The sequence below is a fragment of the Artemia sp. Qi Xiang Cuo genome, chromosome 3, assembly GCF_049724085.1.
Source record: "Artemia sp. Qi Xiang Cuo chromosome 3, ASM4972408v1, whole genome shotgun sequence".
In the NCBI taxonomy this organism is placed as follows: Eukaryota; Metazoa; Arthropoda; class Branchiopoda; order Anostraca; family Artemiidae; genus Artemia; species Artemia sp. Qi Xiang Cuo.
The window spans coordinates 67,385,773-67,406,151 of NC_142796.1; the positions used below are offsets into that span (position 1 = coordinate 67,385,773).

General features: G+C 35.1%; 1 protein-coding gene across 1 annotated transcript in view; it reads right to left on the bottom strand.

The window, feature by feature from the left end:
• Positions 1-3,628: 3,628 nt before the first annotated feature.
• Bre1 (E3 ubiquitin-protein ligase Bre1) overlaps positions 3,629-20,379 on the bottom strand; it is a 96,983-nt gene continuing 80,232 nt past the window's right edge. The window contains exons 13-16 of the mRNA XM_089086528.1: positions 20,006-20,197; positions 17,362-17,554; positions 13,163-13,257; positions 3,629-7,969 (exon numbers count right to left, since the gene is read on the bottom strand). Coding sequence (XP_088942654.1) covers positions 7,691-7,969; positions 13,163-13,257; positions 17,362-17,554; positions 20,006-20,197 — 759 coding nt within the window. The 3' untranslated portion in view covers positions 3,629-7,690. The remainder of the gene's footprint in view (positions 7,970-13,162; positions 13,258-17,361; positions 17,555-20,005; positions 20,198-20,379) is intronic.

The following is a 20,379-nucleotide window of genomic DNA, read 5'->3' on the forward strand; positions in this document are numbered from 1 at the left end:
TTGGTTCAGTTATAAAAACAGAGAATTAATAAAAAAAAAAACATCACTTTGAAGTAGCTAATTCATTGTTTGAAATTGGTGCTAACTACATACATCTTCAAATTATTAAATACAAAAGATCGACAGTTTGATCTTAAAATTGCCTTGTAACGGCTAAAGGAACGCACTTGTAACGGCTTGTAACTGACGTAATGGGTCCATACTTGAAACATTCAATGTCTGATGGCGTGAAGGTGTAATGGGTTGGTTTCTCCAACCATGATTTCGAGCATGCGGTTCGAGATTGATGCCTCACAACCCCGTAATTCTTACTCACTTACCCTAATTCAGAAGGCTACCAAGTAAAAGTGGTCCCTGGCCTCAACAGACCAGGGAAAGACAAACGCCTATCTAGCCCTCCATACTCATTATTCGCTCAACAAGGTTAACGGACAAACCACTAATTTATTGTTAGGATGTTCATTGATAATTTTGACAATATATAATGAAAATAATAATAAAATAAACTGATATGGAACGATACAGCTTAGCGCCCTGATCCAGTCCCAGTCACCAAACAACTACCTTCACTGAGATTCATCTCAAAACTGACTCAATCCTCCGAGGTCTTCATTCAATTTCACATTGAATGAATCCTTCGAGGTTCTCATATAATTTCAAAGCTGACAATTCTTCTCCTGTGGGATTTCATGACCTAAACATACTTCATTACAAAGGATTTGAAGTCTGCTTCAACGTCCTGTCCACTGTTGATTTTGGCCAGGAGTTCAATATTTCTCCATACTGGGTTTTTGTTGAGCACATCCTCCAGTTTCTTCCACATTGTAGTTCCAAATTCCCCAGGAACTTCTTCCAGCTTCTCAATAGCACTGTTATCAGTAGCAACACTATCCATTGTGGACATATTTTGAGATTCGAGCTTCATTATGGAGTTTATTAAGCCACATTATTCTTTAGTGTGGGTTGCTCCATTACGGCTTTAGCCTGTTCTATTGCCATATCCGAGGATGAGTCTAGTTCAGAGAACATTTTTAATTGAGCCAAAGTTCTTGTTATAGTAGTCTGCCGCTTCTAACCAAGTTCTCCATCTCGTGATTACTGGCTGAGGGGGTAGGGATAGGTCAGGATAAAACTCTTCAAACATACCTTTATAACATTTGATATTAAAGAATCAACATCAGGAAACTGAAGTCTGAAAATTTCTGCAACTTGGTGGAGCGTATGTGCGAGGCAAGTTACATGGATCATATTCGGATAGAATACCATCAATGTCCTTCCCGCTTTCACCATGTACAAAGCAGCGTCTGGCAAAAAAAAAAAAAAAAACTCGTGTGACACACCGTTTGGCCAAAGAGGACTCATCGAATCATTGAAAAAACGAGCAACAGTTGTTTGGTTACACACTTTCCAAAACTTCAGAGTTTAAAAAAACCGTTATGAAAGTGAATCACCGCTTAGTCTCCCAACCATTAAATTGGCAATGTATCTTCCTTCAGCATCAGTTGTTTTATCAACTGAAACCCAGATAGGGCCATCTTCAACATTACCACAAATTTTAGCAAGAGCTTGTCCATATAAATAATTTTTTCTTGATGTGCTTTCATCAGGGACTTTTTTGCCTGAATAGCGTTCTAAAGAACTCTTAAAACCTGGCTTAGTGAGTTATTGAAAGGGTATGTCTGCCCTAATTAATGCGCGACATAATTCTGTATTAAATGAAGACGCAAATGCTGCACCAGATGAAGAAGCCGGTATAAAAGTCTGTGGAGGGCTTGATCGTCTTTCCTTGTTCCCCTAATGTGTAGCTGTAGCAATGTGTTGAATAACTTGAAAACCCTGTGAAGTAGACACCGCCGTATCACAGCACGAACAATATAATATGGAAGAATCGCTTTTAAATGTTTCATGGGGAAACTCCCGCAGATACTTCTACACACGGTCCGATTTTTAGTTGGTACTTTAGGCATTTTTATCTCTGCGCTACAGACTTGACACTACGCACGTATAATGCTGTTTTGACGATAGAACACTGACAAACAAGCTCCGCGCACGGATGTTGAGGTTTTACTGTGAATAATTGAGTGGAAACAACCGGACTAGGGTGGTTGTTTCTTCCTGTCTCTGCGCACTTCGTCAATTTCTGAGAATAATTCCTCTCCGGTCACCCACGCATTATCTTTCCTGACAAACAACATGAGTCAGGCAGATGAAACAAAATTTCAACATCCACGTATTCGTGTCTACTGGATAAAAACTGACTGGAAGCGTGATACTTAAGAAATGAAGCGTAGACGATGGATGTGTATAAGGATGGGTAAAATATGTGAAAATATGTGTCTTGGTGAGATGTGTAAAATAAAAATGGGCCTGGATGATTCAGAATGTCTTAAAACGTATTTTAAACTTATGAGCATTACGATATCTAACTCTAGTAAAAATATGTAAATACATACGAATCTGGGCCCTAATAATCATAAATACCAAAGTTGGAAATGCATTTTTCTGTTTTACAAATTCAATGCTCCTTTGGGGAATGAATATGGACACAAAATATACCACTTTTGTTCCAGCAAACCTCCTCTCCTCATATTTATCTCTGAAGTGCAAGAATAATTTAGTACGCATGTACACCCTCGGCAGTATCAAAATGGTTGCAGGCTTATATTTCTACTAGAGCTGCATTTTATGTTGCGAATTTTAGTAATTCACCAATTTGCCTTAAACTTTCCATTTTAATTTAAATGCACAAAGTTAGATTGAGCTTCGCCATAAATAGTGCAACAAGTCATAAAGCATCCATATCTTAAGAAGCTCACACACAAATTACGAAGAATTGATCCCGCCTTGTCTTAATTCATGTATGATGTAATTGCAACAGTCCATTATGATACCCGCCTCTTCATAATATTCTTGTCGTTTCTCTTCCTTATTAATCTTTCTTTATTATTTTTTCTCTATTGTTTCTCCTTCCATTGCGAGGCAATTCGAAAAGAATTTTTTAGTGAAAAGATTTATCAGTGATATTCGCCTTATTAACGTAAATGTCCCCGAAAAATGGGATTGTTAAGACCGATGTCCGTCAATTAAGACTAGTCTACAATATCAACTGCAGTGGACTTTTAGCTTTTAGAAAAACTTTTATTCACCTCCTTAACTGGCACTGAGTCGCTTAAGCGTTAAATACAACGCTTTTCACTAACGATTACCAATAACTACCGACTACCTATAAATAGGGCATCTAAGGCATCAGCATTTACAGCTGACCAGTTATCACCGAAAATGACCAGGGTATAAGAAGGGATTGAGAAAGAAATGTGTATTGACTCTTTAGATTATTGAACCTATCCTTTTTAATCTCCCTCTTTCTATCAACAGGGGGGGGGGAGGGGACATGCACATTCATTATTTCTAGCGCAAGATTATATTTTTGGGGCCGTAAGTTTCTCAAAACACAACAAACAAGTGAATTATGTGAAAAATAGACATTTTTTAGACTTCAGAGGGGAATTTGTTCCATTGACTCCCCCTTGAGCATGTGACAGGGGAAGCCATCCAAAAGCATTGAGAATGCCACTCATTTTCTTCCTTGCAAGGAACCGGCTTCAATCCATGAACAATAAAATTGAAGAAAGAAATTTAATTATAAATTATTTTCTGTTACATAACATATTATAGATTCAAATACATAAAAATACGAAGAAACTTCAAAGCAAAGATGAGAAAAAGCAAAACAAGAATAAATAAAACAATACACATATCTTTATTTTCAAAATCCAAAACCATACTACATTCACAAACATTTTTTAAGTTGTATCAAATTTACACTTAGACAAAAGCGAAATTGCCATTTCATAGCACATTTCCTCCTCTTGCTATAGCTTTGATTTAAACAAACCGTTGACGATTATTTTCCCAGCTGAATCGATTGATGAAGTCCTTGAAGCAATCACATCTTCCTTTTGACAAGTTTTCCCTCTAATCTAGGGATATCGGGTTTCAGAATGCATTATTCATAAACCATAGAACAAGAACGCTGGTAAAAGTTGCACATGAAGACAATGCGTTTTGGTATTTACGGTACATAAGACCCTAGAAAATCTCTTGCCCCGAAACTTAACCCTGAACTTAAATTCATTAAAAATAAAGCTAAGTTTCGGCTTAGGATCTGGGTTAGTAACCCGTGGCAGGCTTTGGACAAGTTTCGTAGCCAAACGAAAACTATTATGGTGAACTAGCCCAATCCGGCCACAATTATAGTAACCAGCATAATTTCGATAATCCAGGACTAAGAAATGATAAAAAAAAACCATCAAGAGAATGTGAAATTGGAAAATAAACCTAACAGACACACATCCCCCTCTAAAATCATAAAAAAAAACGAATGAAACCAACTTTTATCTACAAACCATAGCAAATGGAATTTATTAATTCTCTTTCAGATATTCTCAGAGTGAAACAGTTAATTAAATACATTTAACAAATAAACTTATTCTTTTCCTAGCCATTGGCATGAAGCCAATTTATGCACATGAAATATTCTTCTCATCCGAGAAAGAGGCTCTTTATGATGTCCTCTACGCCTAAATCAACCACACACACTTCAAAGCTTCTCAGAGACCAAAAAGATTTTCCTACTATCTAAGCTTTTTTTTTAGAAATGGAACCTATAATTGAGTTCACCATATTTAGAGGCTAATTATTTTAGAAGGAATTTATTAGCGACAGACTACTCACTTTAAACTTGTTAAGACATTATTGAGCTTAACAGAATTTAATCGATTTTTTTGCAAACTATGGGTCTATTCCAAAGCTCAATTGCTATTGATGACAAGAATTGATTATCTTTGTTTTTAAACAACAGATAGCCCAAAATTAGGAGCAATTTGTTTTATAGCCCAATCACAATGAGGCTTTACTAATGCCAAGATTTAGGTAGCGCTAATTAGAGCCAAACAGAATTTTCATGTAATTTTCTGATTGGTTGGAAAACTCTAAAAATAATTTTGATTGGCTCAAATTATTGCTAGTTAGATATCAGTATTAGTAAAATCTCATAGTGAATGGGGCCTTAATAAATGTATAGAACAGACTCAAATGTCAAGCCAGCTAGTTATTATAAGCATTTTAGGCAGCTTTTGCTTGGAGTAGCGTAAGCATTTCCAACATTTTAGGAACTTAGAAGAGGAAATGAAAGCTATTCTTTTCAAGTTATGCTATTAGCCACAAGAGGTACTGAATTGGGATATTTCCAGAATAGGAAGCTTCCAACCTTCTTTTTATTTATCGTTGTAAAATTTTATATTAAGGACAGTGTTGTAACTATGCAATACATTTCAATCGGTGAAAATGGTTTGGCAACAACCTGCTCGATAGCATCGGTGGGTAAATTTTTTATTCTTAAATTACCATTTAGGCTTTTAACATTACAAATTTAAGCTGATAAACCCTTCAGTTCACTGTCTATTTACTGGTTTTATGTAAGACACCCGTCATTTTCTATGCGCAAAAAGGCGAGGAATTATTATGACCGTTTCGACAGTTAACCTGATTTTGAAGATCATATTAGTTGCGTTTTTGTCTTTAAGGATAAACATGGTTCATACAGAGCAAGCTTTTTTTTAGTAAAAACCGACTGTACTGTTTCTTAATTCCGTTTTCCGTCTGCAACGACATCAGCCAGGTTTCTGATGATCAGCCAGTTATGCACACTGGCCAACTTGCTGTCAAAGTAAGTTGGATGAAATTCTATATAGAAATTTATGGAAGTTCCATATAGAAATTCATGAAAAATTCCATATAGGTCCATTTATAGGTTTTATGTGTACATTTTGTGCGCAGAAAGATGAGTGATCATTATGATCGTTTGGGCAGTTAACCAGATTATGAAGAGAGTATCAGTTGCGTGTTTGTTGTTGGGGCTAAGCATGGTCCGTACAGAACAAACTCTTCTCATTTTTAGTAAACAAAACGACTCTACTGTACTATGTGTACAGTACAACCATCTACAACATGCCATCTACAACAGCATCAGTCAGGTTTCTAGTGATCACAAAGTTCTGAATACTAGCCAACTTGCTAAAATTAAATTTCAGAAGAATTTTTATATAGGACTAATGAAATTTCTAATACATAAAGGAAAGACAATCTAAAACGAATCATTCACTTGCAAAGTATGTCACTGGAAGATCAATGAAAAACTTTTCCTGGATTTAAGGCTAATTAAGATATTACGATTAATTCAACTGATGTTTAAAGGCAAGCAATGCTAAGAGTCATGATGGCGAGTGGTATAACCCCCAGTTGATAACATATTATTTATAATAGATTTAATTAATTATTTATTTAATATGAACTTTTGCGCGATCACAAACTCTCATGTCACGAATATGTCGTTTTGCGTTTATTTATTTGGCAATGTCAAAACCGAAATTTGGACTTGACGTCTAGGTGCAAGTAATAGCTATTGACTATTTACTATTATTTATTAACTTTTTATAGCTATTTTATAAACCATTATTTTAATAGCTTTTCACTATTAACTTGCACAATGTGTTGAAATTTTCTACACACTGTATGTTTCAGAGTGGAAATAAAGATTAAATATACTAGTAAAACATTATCATCAGCATAACAATCGGTCTGGCCTAGGACAGTGAATGAAATTATAACTAATAAACAAGTTTAGTTCCATGTTCAGCATCTTAAACGGCAGAGGTATGTTTTTTGGTTCAGCCCATCCACCAGCATTCCAAATGTTGTCATATACGAAAAATTATTCCGTATATGAAAGGGGCTGTCCCCTCCTCAATGCCTCGCTCTTTACGCTAAGTTCAAATTTGTAACAATTTGTGTTTTTTTTTAAAATCTTAAAACGTATTTTCACCACGCCATTCAAAATAGTATTCAGATTCTTTTTAGTATCCCTTTCAAAAAGTACACATTTAAACATTACCTTAAATAATATTGATAACCAACGGTTTTATGTTTAATTTAATGAAAACATAAGGTTATTATACGAACTTACCCCCTTTCCTCTACCCCCTTGACTCTAATAACAGAAAAAGTGCTCCTGTTTGGTTTAAAAAGAAAAGTCTTATACGAAGATAATGTATATGCTCTGAAGCTGCATTAGCACTAAGTTATTTTTGACAGATCAGGATGACATTTTTGAATCTTTTCTGAATTGTTGTAAAGTTGTTTGATAGTGTTTCGGCTTTTCCCTAACATTTAGGACGATTCATGAGCTTTTTGAACTAGTGTATTGCTGGCCTAAACTTACTAATAAAGCAGAGACACACAAGGGGAGAAATACTTTTCACCAAGTAAGGTTTTTTTTCCGACCCAATCAATTTCTTTTCCAAATTTTCAAATTTAAGGAAATATTCAAATCAGGCCCAATTAGTTTGAGCTAAGATGCTAAAATAAAGCTTATAAATGAGCATTAACAAAGCATTATATAGCAAATACTATTGAATTCACTCCTTCCAGCACTGTCTAGAAGGGCTTAACTTCCTTGCTGACAATACTCCTGAATATATTAAAATTAATGCCATTAAATTTACCTTAGTTTTAGACCCCCCCCCCCCTTCACACCAAAAAACATATATACAAGTACTTAAATAAATTTCACATTAAATGACAAATACGGACTAGCTCTCGCTTCTACTACCATAAATAATCAGCTAGACAACTATGCTAAGTAAAGTCTATGATAATCATTAGCCCCAAAAGCAGCATTGCACTTGGGACACTTCCGTTGACGAGTTTCGTAACGTGTACGGAGACAATCAAAGCAGAACACATGGAAACATTTAGTGAGTACAGCATCTTTCCTTTTGACTTTACAAGAAGGACACGTCAGAGTTTCTTTATATTCACGCAACTCCTCGCGAAGGACTTCATCCGCAGTCCCTGCAGCTTCAATTTTTTTGAGACGTTCCATTCGTTTCTTGAGTTGAGCCAGGTCCTCCTACAAGCAAAATTATTTTTCGGTAAAAATGGTAAAATATGTAAATGTAAGAAAATAGCAAAAAATGAGATACATATAAAAATTATGGTAACAAGAAAAATTATTTTTCGGTAAATATGGTGAAACATATTAATATATAAAAAACATGCATATATATATATATATATATATATATATATATATATATATATATATATATATATATATATATATATATATAAATAAAGAGATACGTGTAAAAATAGTCAATCATGGTAAATTATATAATTTTTTTTTTCGGTAAATATGGTAAAATATTTAAATATATACAAATGGTAAATAATGGTAACGAGAAACATTATTTTTCGGTCATGTAAAAAGATAAAAATAGTAAATAATGGGATGCATATAAAAATGGTAAATCATGGTAAATTATGGTAACAAGAAAAATTATTTTTCGGAAATGAATGAATGAATGAATTTATTGTAAACCCGTCAAGTTTAGACAAGAAATACAGACGGAGCAAAAATAAAAGAAAATAAGAAAATGAAAAAGGAAAAGACGCTTCAACAGAAACAATAATGAAAAAGAAAGAAAAACGAAAGAAGACACTTACACTTAACCTAACAAAGAGAAAAGAAAATTCACATTACTGATGAAAACTACAGGGTTAGCGTGGGCCACCACTGATGAGTTTAACGATTATTATTGAATTTAACAATCTCTTCTGCCGCTTTCAGTGGATCCGTGATATTGTAAATCCTCATTATTTTTGTATTCCTCGTCCAAGGTCCAGGGAGTCTGAGCAAATATTTTGCAAACCGGAAAAAAGTGCCGTGGATCTTATTTTTATCTGTTTGAGTAAATATTTTCCAAAAAGGTGTACAGTATAGAATGTGAGGGGTTGCAATCGCATTGTATAATGTGGCAAGGATGGATCTATTGAAACGAAGTTTGGCCTTGATAAATGTCGCATAAGCAGTGCAAATGCGGCGTTGTATATGTGAAAGTAGAAGCTGACGTGTGTGTTTAATAGAAATGCCAATCGGGAGTCCAAGGTAGGTTATGTGTTTAAACGGTTTGATTAGCGTGCTGTCAAGAGAGATATGCTAAGATTTTGGGTTTTATCTTTCCAATAAAACAATACTACTTCCGATTTTCCAGGATTAAATTCAAGTCCAATCCTAGGATAGCCCTCGGCCAGCACTCCAAAAATCTCTGGAATCCGTTGCAGCGTGCGACTCACATTCAGGATGTCGTCTGCGTAGCAGACCAACGACAAGTTTATAGCCTGCAAAATACATGATGATGGGCATTGCGCTTGAGCATCCAGGACGTAATTGTCGAATAATGTGGGGGATGTTACAGCTCCGTGTCTGGCTCCTTTTCTTACCGGGATCAGTCATTCACGTGGTGTAGGGGGTGAAAATTTTTCTGGAGGCAATTTCAGCCGAAATATAATACCCGAACACATATCATGTAATGCCATGATAGTAGCACGGTTACCCCTCTTTTTGCTGAAAAAAGAAGCATTACAGCGTGTAATAAGGAATCAAAAGCCTTGCGTATGTCAAGTCCAGCTATTATTAGACTGTCTCCACTTCTATTTGCTTGAGTATGGACATTAGCCACATCTGCAAGAGCATCCGTACATCCCACACCAGGCTGGAAGCAGACTGATTAGGAGTCGGACAACATTTTTCCGTCAATTCATCAATAAAAATCAACTCGAACAGCTTGCAGAGTAGTAGAGACAGTAATAGGACGAAAGGATGAGCACTATGTGGACAGCTTGCCTTTCTTCGGTATTGGTGTTAGATCCCCGAGTCGGAAAGTAGATTTTTTTTTCTTTTTTTTTTTAAGACACAACTACAAAATATAATAACAAGAATGTATAAAATTTGTAAATTGTATCTTAAAATCGTACATCTTGTGTCAGATATACAATTTAGCAGAGGTTTTACTGCTTCTTGACGTAGTCGAGAAGAAATTGTGTAGTTTGTGTCTCTTCGCCCCAATCCTTAACAAGAACGCAGGAGCATCCAACCACTTTCCTTGCTTTTCCATCTTTATCAATTTTGCAGAGTCCAGCCCACTCACTGGTAAAACATGTAAAACTAGTAAAATAGGGTAAAACATTTACATATATAAAAATGGTAAATAATGAGATAATATAAAATGGTAAATTATTGTAACAAGAAAATTATTTTTCGGCTTCTTCTTGATAAACAAGTACTCCTATTATTATCTCTTTTCATGGAATGAAGGGATAGCATAGGGGTCGTTGCATAGCGTGCTGCACTTGTTAAACTGAAATTTTTCACTAAACCTCACCACTATGTTAGCATAGATCAATAGCGGCATTTTTGATTTTTCAGACATTTTACGCAAAATTATTATCACAATTGCCAAAAAAAATATTTTTCGGCAAATATGGTAAATATATTCGTAGTATTTATGTCCTCTCATCATTTTTTTTTTTCACGGAATAATGGAATAGCAATTCTTCAATTCTTTTGTCATCGAATATTATTCATTTTCGCAGTATGCTACATTCATTACTTTCATTTCTTTTACTTTTCGTTCTATTATGCCTATAGTAGTCATTTCAACCTTTTTTGGGGTAGTGTTGAGGAGGGGAGTTACCGTTTTCTCCTAATGGGTGAGACTCAAGAAAGGCCTATTAGAGCCCCCCTTTTTGGAAAAGCTTTCGCAACTTTTAAAATCAGTTACATTTTTATATTAATATTTCAAACTTAAAATAATATCAATTAACTTTAAATATTAAATTTGATATTAATGAACATAATTTAATGAATTCAAGCACGCTTAGATTTAATATTAATATAGAACTTTAGTACTTTCGTTTATTATCATTACACCTATTAGGAATAGCACAGACACCAGCAATAATTCGAGGAATATTTCACGGCAATGTCTTCAAGTACAACATCTTAATCTTTTCCTAACTCTTACTTATTATTGTTATCAAACAGTTCGTGGTAACGAACTGTAAGCAAGGAGCGACGCAGCTCAAAAGTAAACGAAACTTTAAAAAACGGAATTTTGATATCAATGGATATATCGAAAGAAACGACTTATTATGCTGACTCCAAATACATAAGATTCATTAAATTTAGTTTTACACATCGAAGGCTAGGAGCCTGAGAAAATTGGCCTGATTTCCAAAAAAGAGGGAAACACCTCCTAAAAGTCAATGCATGTTAATTACAATCACATCATCAGATTCAGCACATCAGAGAACCATACTATAGAGGTTTCAAGCTCCCATCTTCAAAAACGTGGAATTTTGATTTTTTTTTTTTTTTGCCAAAAGAAAGATCAAGGATGCATATTTGTTTTCCCCAGGGGTGATCGAATTGAACCAGTGGCTCTAGAATATCGGGAGACGGCACATTCGAACGGAAACTAAAAGTTCTAGTGCGCTCTTTAAGTGACCAACAAGATTGGAGGGCAGATAGCCCCCTTCCCACGCCTCCTTTTTGCCATAGTAGTTCGGTCAAAATCTTGAGATAGCCATTGTGTTCAGCATAGTTGAAAGATCCAATAACTATGCCTTTAGAGATAACATGACCCCTCCCACCAAAGCCTCTGGGGAAAGGTAGTTATGTTATGAGATTTGCCCATTGTTTACGTATAGTATTTGTAATTGAGAAGCCTCCCCCCACCCCTCCAAGGATTGGCGGAGGGTAAATTTTCCGCGGGGGATGAACTTTTCAGGGAAAGTTTGCACTGAGGGAATTTCCCAGAATTCCTATACAAAAATGTTCTTATTTGTCTTACTTTCTCTTTTTCGGCTCAGTTTTACATGTGGAGATGTTACAGGCGATTGTCCAGGGTAAATTTTCATCGGGACTGATTTGTCTAGAGGATTTTTCTATGGACGAGGAGCCGGATTTCCCAGTATTTTAAAAACGATAAAAAAACAACAAAACAAAACAAAAAACAAACAAGTTTTGCAACTAAGAGCAAGGAGTAACATTAAAACTTAAAACGAACATAAATTATTACGCGTATAAGGGAGATTGCCCCTTCCTCAATACCTCGCTCTTTATGTTAAACTATGACTTTTTGTCCCAGTCCTTCAAGAACGATTCCCGAAAAAGAAGGTTGGTTAATTAGAAGAATCCTATTTTTTTCTTAAAGTTCTTAAAAAGTTTAGCGTGAAGAGCGAAGTATTGAGGAGGGGGTAACTTCCCGCATATTCGAAATAATTTCTGTTCGTTTTAAGTTTTAATGTTACTCCTTACTTTCAGTTGATTTTTTTTAATGTAATTTATTTAGAGGAACCTTTCTACAGTAAATACTGAACACCACGGATAGCAAAGAAGAAAAGAAGGAAAGGAAAAAAACTAACTTTAAAACAAATCACAACCATATGCTCAAATATGCTCAATCGACAAAATTTCACGCATTATTTGTTGCTGTTTTTTTTTTTTTTTTTTTTTTTTTTTTTTTTTTTATAAAGAGCAGAAAAACCCTGGCAACGAGAAGAATGATAAACATCCAGTAAAAGCCCGGAAAAAATCAACCGAAAGAAGGCTAAACATGTTTCGTCTATTTTTGCAATGAAAGGAAATAAGAATATTTAGACTATTCCAGTAACTACTGAAAGAGATCGGTCAATGCAACAGTACACACTGAAATTGGAACCTTGAAATCGTCAAGCCAAAATGATTCACTTGAATAAAGAGCTCTTTAAAATCCTTTGAACTGACGAATGAATAAACGTCGGTCACGACTTCGAGGTACAAAATAAAATGAACACAGGAAAAATTCGGTAAAATAATATTAGGAAAGGAGAGAGAGAGAGAGAGAGAGAGAGAGAGAGAGAGAGAGAGAGAGAGAGAGAGAGAGAGAGAGAGAGAGAGAGAGAGAGAGAGAGAGAGAGAGAGAGAGAGAGAGAGAGAGAGAGAGAGAGAGAGAGAGAGAGAGAGAGAGAGAGAGAGAGAGAGAGAGAGAGAGAGAGAGAGAGAGAGAGAGAGAGAGAGAGAGAGAGAGAGAGAGAGAGAGAGAGAGAGAGAGAGAGAGAGAGAGAGAGAGAGAGAGAGAGAGAGGAGAGAGAGAGAGAGAGAGAGAGAGAGAGAGAGAGAGAGAGAGAGAGAGAGAGAGAGAGAGAGTTGAACACATAGGCTATAAAAAGAGAATGAAAGAAAAAAGAGTTTTTTTGGAAGTTATTGGTAGTTACCCACTTGTATACGTTTAGTTTTGAAAGCTTCAGCTTCCAAAGCAGAAGTTTTTTCTCCAACAGTCTGCTGAGCCTCTTTTACTTGTGCGTGATATTTGTCTGAAACGTAAGAATACTTCAGTCTCCTAAATATATTCTCAAAATCACTTCGATTAATACAATTCCAATTATAAAACCCAAAAGTGAGGGAGGTTTCACTCGAATTACCATTGATTTATCTTAATAAGGATTGCATACTCATTTACGTATTTAATAAAAATAAAAGCCAAAAAAAGATCATCACATCATTTTGTTTCGTTTTCAGGGCATTTTCAAGTTTCTGTTTTTTTTTCAAAAATGGGTTATTTCTGCTTTTCTCACAAAAAAAAAAAAAAAAAAAAAAAAAAAAAAAAAAAAACCCGACTGGTCTTCAGCAACACTCAATAGGCTCAAAACGTATTTTGAAGTTTTTCTGGAACTTTTCCAAAGTTTTTTTTTTGTAAAATTCATGTGATATAGTGAGGTCTTTTTAATTGCCACCATTAAGATAACGGTGCGTATGAGTGACGCAATCATTCAAAGAAGTGTCTGATAAGCCCAATTATAGTAATTAGTGGGTATATGAAATTATAATATTTTTTAACTTTCATTTTAACAAATTTTCTCTAAAATCCTCATTTCGTTGGCAAACTACTACTACTAATAATAACTCACTGCAGCCCAAGGCGCCTGAGACCGACACAGCTGCGCATACACCTTTTCCATCCCAATCAATCCAAAGCCTCTTTTTAGACCCTCCCAAGAAGTTCCGATTTCCTTTAGATCCTTTCTCATGACCCCCTTCCCACCCCATTCAGAGACGACCTGCTTTCTGTTTGATCCTATTTGGTTGCCCAAAAAGGATGATCTTGGCCAATATGCCATCCTACATCCTCTGTATCCCAGCTATGACAACCTTTCTCTCGTTATAGCTCTAGAAAGCGGGATAGAACCACCTTTTTTCATACAGCTTATTGTTTGAAATACGGTCAGTCAAACGGGTACCCAAAGTAATCCAAAAATAATTCCTCTGCAAAACATATAAAAAATCCCCCTCCGTCTTCCGAAGCACCTACGTTACAGAATAATATTTGACCACTGTCATCACTATAGCTTCTAATATTTTAGTCTTAGTTGCAGACTTATCTTCCTATTCTTCCAAAAAATTTTTACAAAAAAACCTGGGCCGAGCTACCCTGCTTTTAACATCTTTTCTGTGCCTACCATCTATACTAGTACGACTACTTAGGTAACTGAAGCTATCCACTTGACCGGTATTCTCGCTATGCAACATCACCTGTTCACCTTCATTTATTCAGTCTTAGGTACATGGAAATAAGTAACTGTGCATAAAGATCCGAAACAAGACATTGGTAATGTTTTTTTTTAAGTAGTATCAGGGGCGGATCCAGGATTTCTTTTAGGAAGGGGGGGGGGGGCAAAATAGGTTGATCCGATAAATTTGCATTAGGAGCAATTTTAATTAAGGCAAACACGCGTTAATTAAGTAAATTATACTACTTTAGACGACGTTAGGGGGGGGCGCCCCCTGGATCTGAAACTGAGAAGTATAAGTACTTAGGCAGGCACATAGAGACAACGCACTTAGAATACTTATAAGTTTTTCACACAGCTGGGGATTCAATATTTAAAGGTATATTTGTAGTTAAAATTCTCTTAGGTTCCAAATGTTTTTTCAAAATTTCTTTCATGAGAGGAGTAAATGGAATCCATGACGAATCTCATCCTAACCTTTTTTCTTTTAAGGTCTTAAAAAAACTAAATTAAAATCAAATAAATAAAAAATGAAACTAAACTAAAATCATTTAATTGTATAAACTAACAATAAATAAGCTTTCTAGCAGCTTTTTTAAATACAGCTCACACCTACAAATTCAGAAACTACTCAAGCCAATCCAGCAAACGCAAGAAACGAGTACAAACAAAAAAGAGGGAAAATTGTCATTCCTGTTTTTTTATATTAAATACTTTTTTTAGAGTTTTAAAATACTTCTTTATGATTTAATTCGGAGAAATTCAGGCAAAAAATTTCTCCTATATAATATGCCAGACACTGTGACATTATTATATCCGTAGTGTTTTGCAAAAAGGGCAAAGTCTACTTTTCCTAATTTTACAGGATAGAAAAATGAAAATAAAACACAATGAAAATTTCTTTCTCACATATAAGAATACAAGAAACGTGAAACTTTAAAGACTGATTCATAGATAACTTTCGAATCGGAATTCGCTGGAAATATTCAAATTGCCAAATTGTTCTTTACTTAGAAGATTAGGGACTTGCGCTATTTCTACACCCTTTTAGAACAATATGACTCGGTCAGAATTAAAGATAAGCCCATTTTGAATAGACCTATCGATATATCTCTTCAAGCTCCTTTGAACCATATGCTTAAATCATTTTTTGAAAAAAGTGGACTTAGGATCTTTTTGTAAAACGCCATGGAAATGCCTAACACCATGACATCATTAAATGCCAGGCACCATGGAACACCAAAACTGCTGGACAAGCTAAAGACAGTCGTATTTCAACACGGGTGGATTTTGTAACAACCGCTGAGCTAAGATATTTACCTAGATTAACACTCATTTTGGGCGTTTCTGTCTTTCTTTTTTGTTACTTATGTAAGGTTCTGAGATGAATGCAATATGTTTTAATATCTCCAATATAGGCTTATTATAGATGTCATACATATTCTAGTTATTATAGCTATTATAACATTTATTATAGTTAGTTATTATGGACATTATAGAAGTTCAATCTCATTCAATCTGACTTTGTCTTCTATTTGACGCTTTGGAAAACGGACCCTCTGTTGAGCATCCATGTATTTAATATTTAAATTATTATTAATTTTTTATAATATAATATTTTAAATATTATTATAATATATTACAAATATCAATATATTTATAAATAATAATAATAATATAAATATTAATATTATTATAATATATATTATTAACACTAATATATTTATAAACAATAATATTAATATAAATATTAATATTATTATAAATGATTATTATAAATACTATTTAATATTAATATTTTAACGGACTCTCTCTGTTGAGCATCCACAAATTTAAAATATTTACCAAGAAGGCTCTGGATTTCCTGAGGAACAGCCAGATTTTAGTTCGCACGTGGGCGCTTTTGAAACAGTGAAAGAAGACGCTACAGCCCAGAAGACTTCAGTTACACGTCCAACTCGTTGACTTCGGAGTTAATATGAAAAAATTAGGAGTAGAAGAAACTAAACGAAATTAGAAGACGAGTAGACGAAAAAAGACCATGGTTTGTAAGAAAGGAATAACAATTAGTGGAGTGAAAAACAATCTTGACTACATTCTAGAATTGATTGAGTCTTGGCTTCTGGCAGCTATTTAATATTGGACAGATTTTTTTTTTTTTTTTTTTTTTTTTTTTTTTTTTTTGTACAGTGCTCTAATCCTCCTTTTTAGGGAATATCCTTGAGAATGGATCAATCAGATGGTGGTAACGAATTGTAAGTAAGGAGCGACTCTGCCCAATAGTATCCAAAACTCTAAATAAAAAAATTTTGATTCAAACTGGTACATCAAAAAGGATTGCCTTTTAAGTTGACTCCAAATATATAAATTCATTAAGTATAATGATACCCATCAAAAGCTAAGACCCTGAGAAAATAAAATAAAAATTTTTTTTTTAAATAAAAATTCTAGCCCACCCTTAGAAATTTGAGATAATGCATATTAGCCCATTAATTAAATAACACAATTTTTTTGTGCTTGTCAATTAAACGAAACGCATTCAAGAAGTGAAGTTAGGCTAATCCTAATAAAATATAAACTTTGGTTTATATAATGATATAATCTGGGCTATATATTTGCACATTAGGGGAGGGGGTAAAGTATATGGACAGCACACCTAACCTAACCCCTCCCCCTTAATGTGCAAACACACAGCCCAAATAGTAAAAGTCCAATGCATTCTATTACCCATCACTTGTCTTTGAAGCTATAAAACCGGTTTTCTGAGATCTAACCTAAGTGCAATTCTTGAGCGCGTTTAATTAACAAGTACCTTTTTTTTACAAATTAAATAAAATTGTTTTTCCTTCATTAACTGATACCATATAAAGACTGAGGGTGCAAGAAATTCAAAGTATAAAAATGCCTTACCTAGATGGAGCTTTAAATCATTAGCTGACTGCGCTGATTCAATTGCTTTTCGTTTATGGAGTTCCAAAGCCTGCTGCCTAAGCATTACTTCCCGCTCTGCTAAAGTTAAACTATTCTGAAGGATTCGCTCTTTCTCTTCTAAACGGCGTATGACCTGGTTCTGAGCTTCCACTTGAAGTCCTAGTGTAGATACCTGTAAAGTGGGATATTTGAGTGGTGTTTAAAGGGGGCGTTTGAAGCAAGCTTGAACCAGTGCACTACAGAATGAATCTTTTCACTAATTCATTCGTTCCTTTTTTACTAGGCTCATAGATTCTATTTACTGTTTATGATGTGGTTAAAGGTAGCGGAAATTAGTTGCGGCACTAGCGGTAACTACGATAGCTGTTTTTATTAAATGATTTTTGATTAAAATCAAAGGATTTAGCCACCAAAATTTTAACGGCAATTAAAATACAGAGTGGACCAAAAATCCCGCACTGCACTCACGCACTCATTGCACTGCACTCACTGCACTGCACTCACGCACTCCTAAGGTAGATTTTCAACTTTCTATCTTAATTGATTTTAACTTAACTCAAAATCAAAGAATAAAAAACTATTTTTTCAAGAATCACATTCAATTTAACGTGGTTTCAATACAGCCTCATATTTTAGTTTGTGGATGTAAAATTGCAACATCCAGACTTTGTTTTTAAACAATTGCAAAAATTCGGTGGGAAATGGTAAAAACTGAAACAAAATAAAAACCTTAGGCAAAAAAAGAGCTGAAAAGTAAAATGCTGAGCTAGTGTTTATTATTATTTGTTTATTATTCATGTATTTAGTTAATTATTTTATTATATACACAAATTTTTGGTAGCCAAATAAGGAACTTGGCTTTTATTAAATATATCAAAATAAGTAACAATTCTGTTATTATAGAGTATAGTTCAGAAGAGGAGATAAACTGAACTACTATGATAGCAAGTTGAGAAGCTGAATCTTCCATAAAAATTACCGATTTTGACATTCACTGTCAGTTAAATTACATCCCAGCCCCCCAATAATCCTTGGATATTCCAAGGATAAAAATATTAACTGTTCTGTAGATGATTCCGAAGAGCTCAGAAGAACTAATATTTTTTTTTACCGTTAAAAATCTAAATATTTAATAATAAAATTGAAAGCCTGAGAAGACTGTGACAAAAACTTTGTCTTTCATATGTTAAAAAAAGCCACACTTTCATTTCTAATCCTAAAAATTGCAACATCTCTAGGCAATAGTTTCTTATTTTTCGCCTACTAAAAAAAAAACAAAACAAAAAACTTAAATTCCCTTCAAAGTGCTTTAAAAAATATTTCATCAAATATATATTTGCTGAAATTGGGACTAGCCCATTTATCAGCAAGTTAATGTGTTCTTCAAGGATGCATCTTGTCCCCAGAACTGTTTCCTTACAGCCTTTTCCTTACAGCAGTTCCATCCCTGGTGAAAACAAATTGTGGCAAACATACAGGGGGCGTCCCGACTAACAAACTAGCTTATGCCGACGACATCAACGAAATTGCTCAAACGCCTGAGGACCTACAAGTCGTTGCTAACAAAGTTCTTGAAGCGACTAGCTCTTTTGGAATGATCATAAATACATCGAAAACGAAGGCTATGTGCTGCTCAATGAAAGCTGCAGAATACAATTAACTCAGACCCGAAACTTAATGGAGAAAGTCCAACGGGTCGAAGAAATCCTCTACCTTGGCGGTATAATCACCAATGACAACAACTACTCAAAAGATATCAAAGCCCTCATGCCCATAGGTAAAGCACAGATTTGTCACTACGACTTAAGACACGATTTTATACTTCAATTATCCCCATCACAATATACTCATGTGAAACATGGACGTTGAAGACAGACGACCAGTGTCAACATGCAGCGTTTGAAACTAAATGTCTCCACCACATTGCCGGTGTTACCGACCTTGATCGAATCTCAAACGTCAAACTCCTTGAGCGCTTTAAAATCCAATTAACATTCCTCACCAAGATCCAGCTCTAGCAATTTCGGTGGCTCAAATCAATCATCTTTGAAGACCAAATTCACGGTTCTCGTCCACGCGGTCATCCCCCAAAAGAGGCGAAAGGAGAACTTTGCGCGTCATCGCCTTTCCGACCTTCTTCGCCTAGCAGAAGACCTCGAGGCATACAGAAGGCATATCCACGCCATTACGAAGAAAAAGGCCCCAAGACGACCTTCGAGGACGGATTGGACTTGTCAAGTAAGTCATTCTATCCATTATTTTTCTACTCTTTGTTGTCCTTGTTCAATGGCACAGTCCCGCAAGCATAGCTTTTGGCGCGCTGTCGGCACAGAATCTATCTGCAGCCCACCATGCTGTAGATTGATTTTTGTATCTAGCCTTAATATGATTGTACAATGCCCACAATGAATTAGTGGAATACCTAGGAATGGCTATATTCAACACATCACTGTGGAGGCAATAAAAATAAAGAAAAATTGACAACTTCTATACTTGGCACCATTGTTAAATTTTTGTGCTCGCTGTTTCATAAGAAATAAAAGCAAAGAAAAGTCTTGCCTGTTCTTCTAGAAGCTAAAAAGGCTTCTTCTTCTAGAAGATGTCTTACTTTAAAAATTCTTACCTGTTCCTCTAGAAGTACCTTCTCTTCCCTCTGAAGTTTTTGAACTTGCTGCGATTTAATCCTTTCTGACATGAGTTTGAAGTTGGCATCATCCTTCTCTCTCAATTGCTGGATCAACCGAGAGTTTTGCTCCTGCATATCTTCATACGCTTGTCCTGTCACTTCCATTTCGTTTAGAAGCGCTTCCTCTTCCTTTCAAAACAATAAACTTTAAGCTTCCTTTAGATGAACACATGTAAAATTTTGAACAACAAAATTTAAATATCACGAGGGGAAAGGGCATCAGGGTCTTAGAAATGCCGAGGTGGGACATGGCCCCAATCTGTTGCGAACCACTCGTTTAGAGCCTTAATTCTGGAGAAAGATTTTTCATG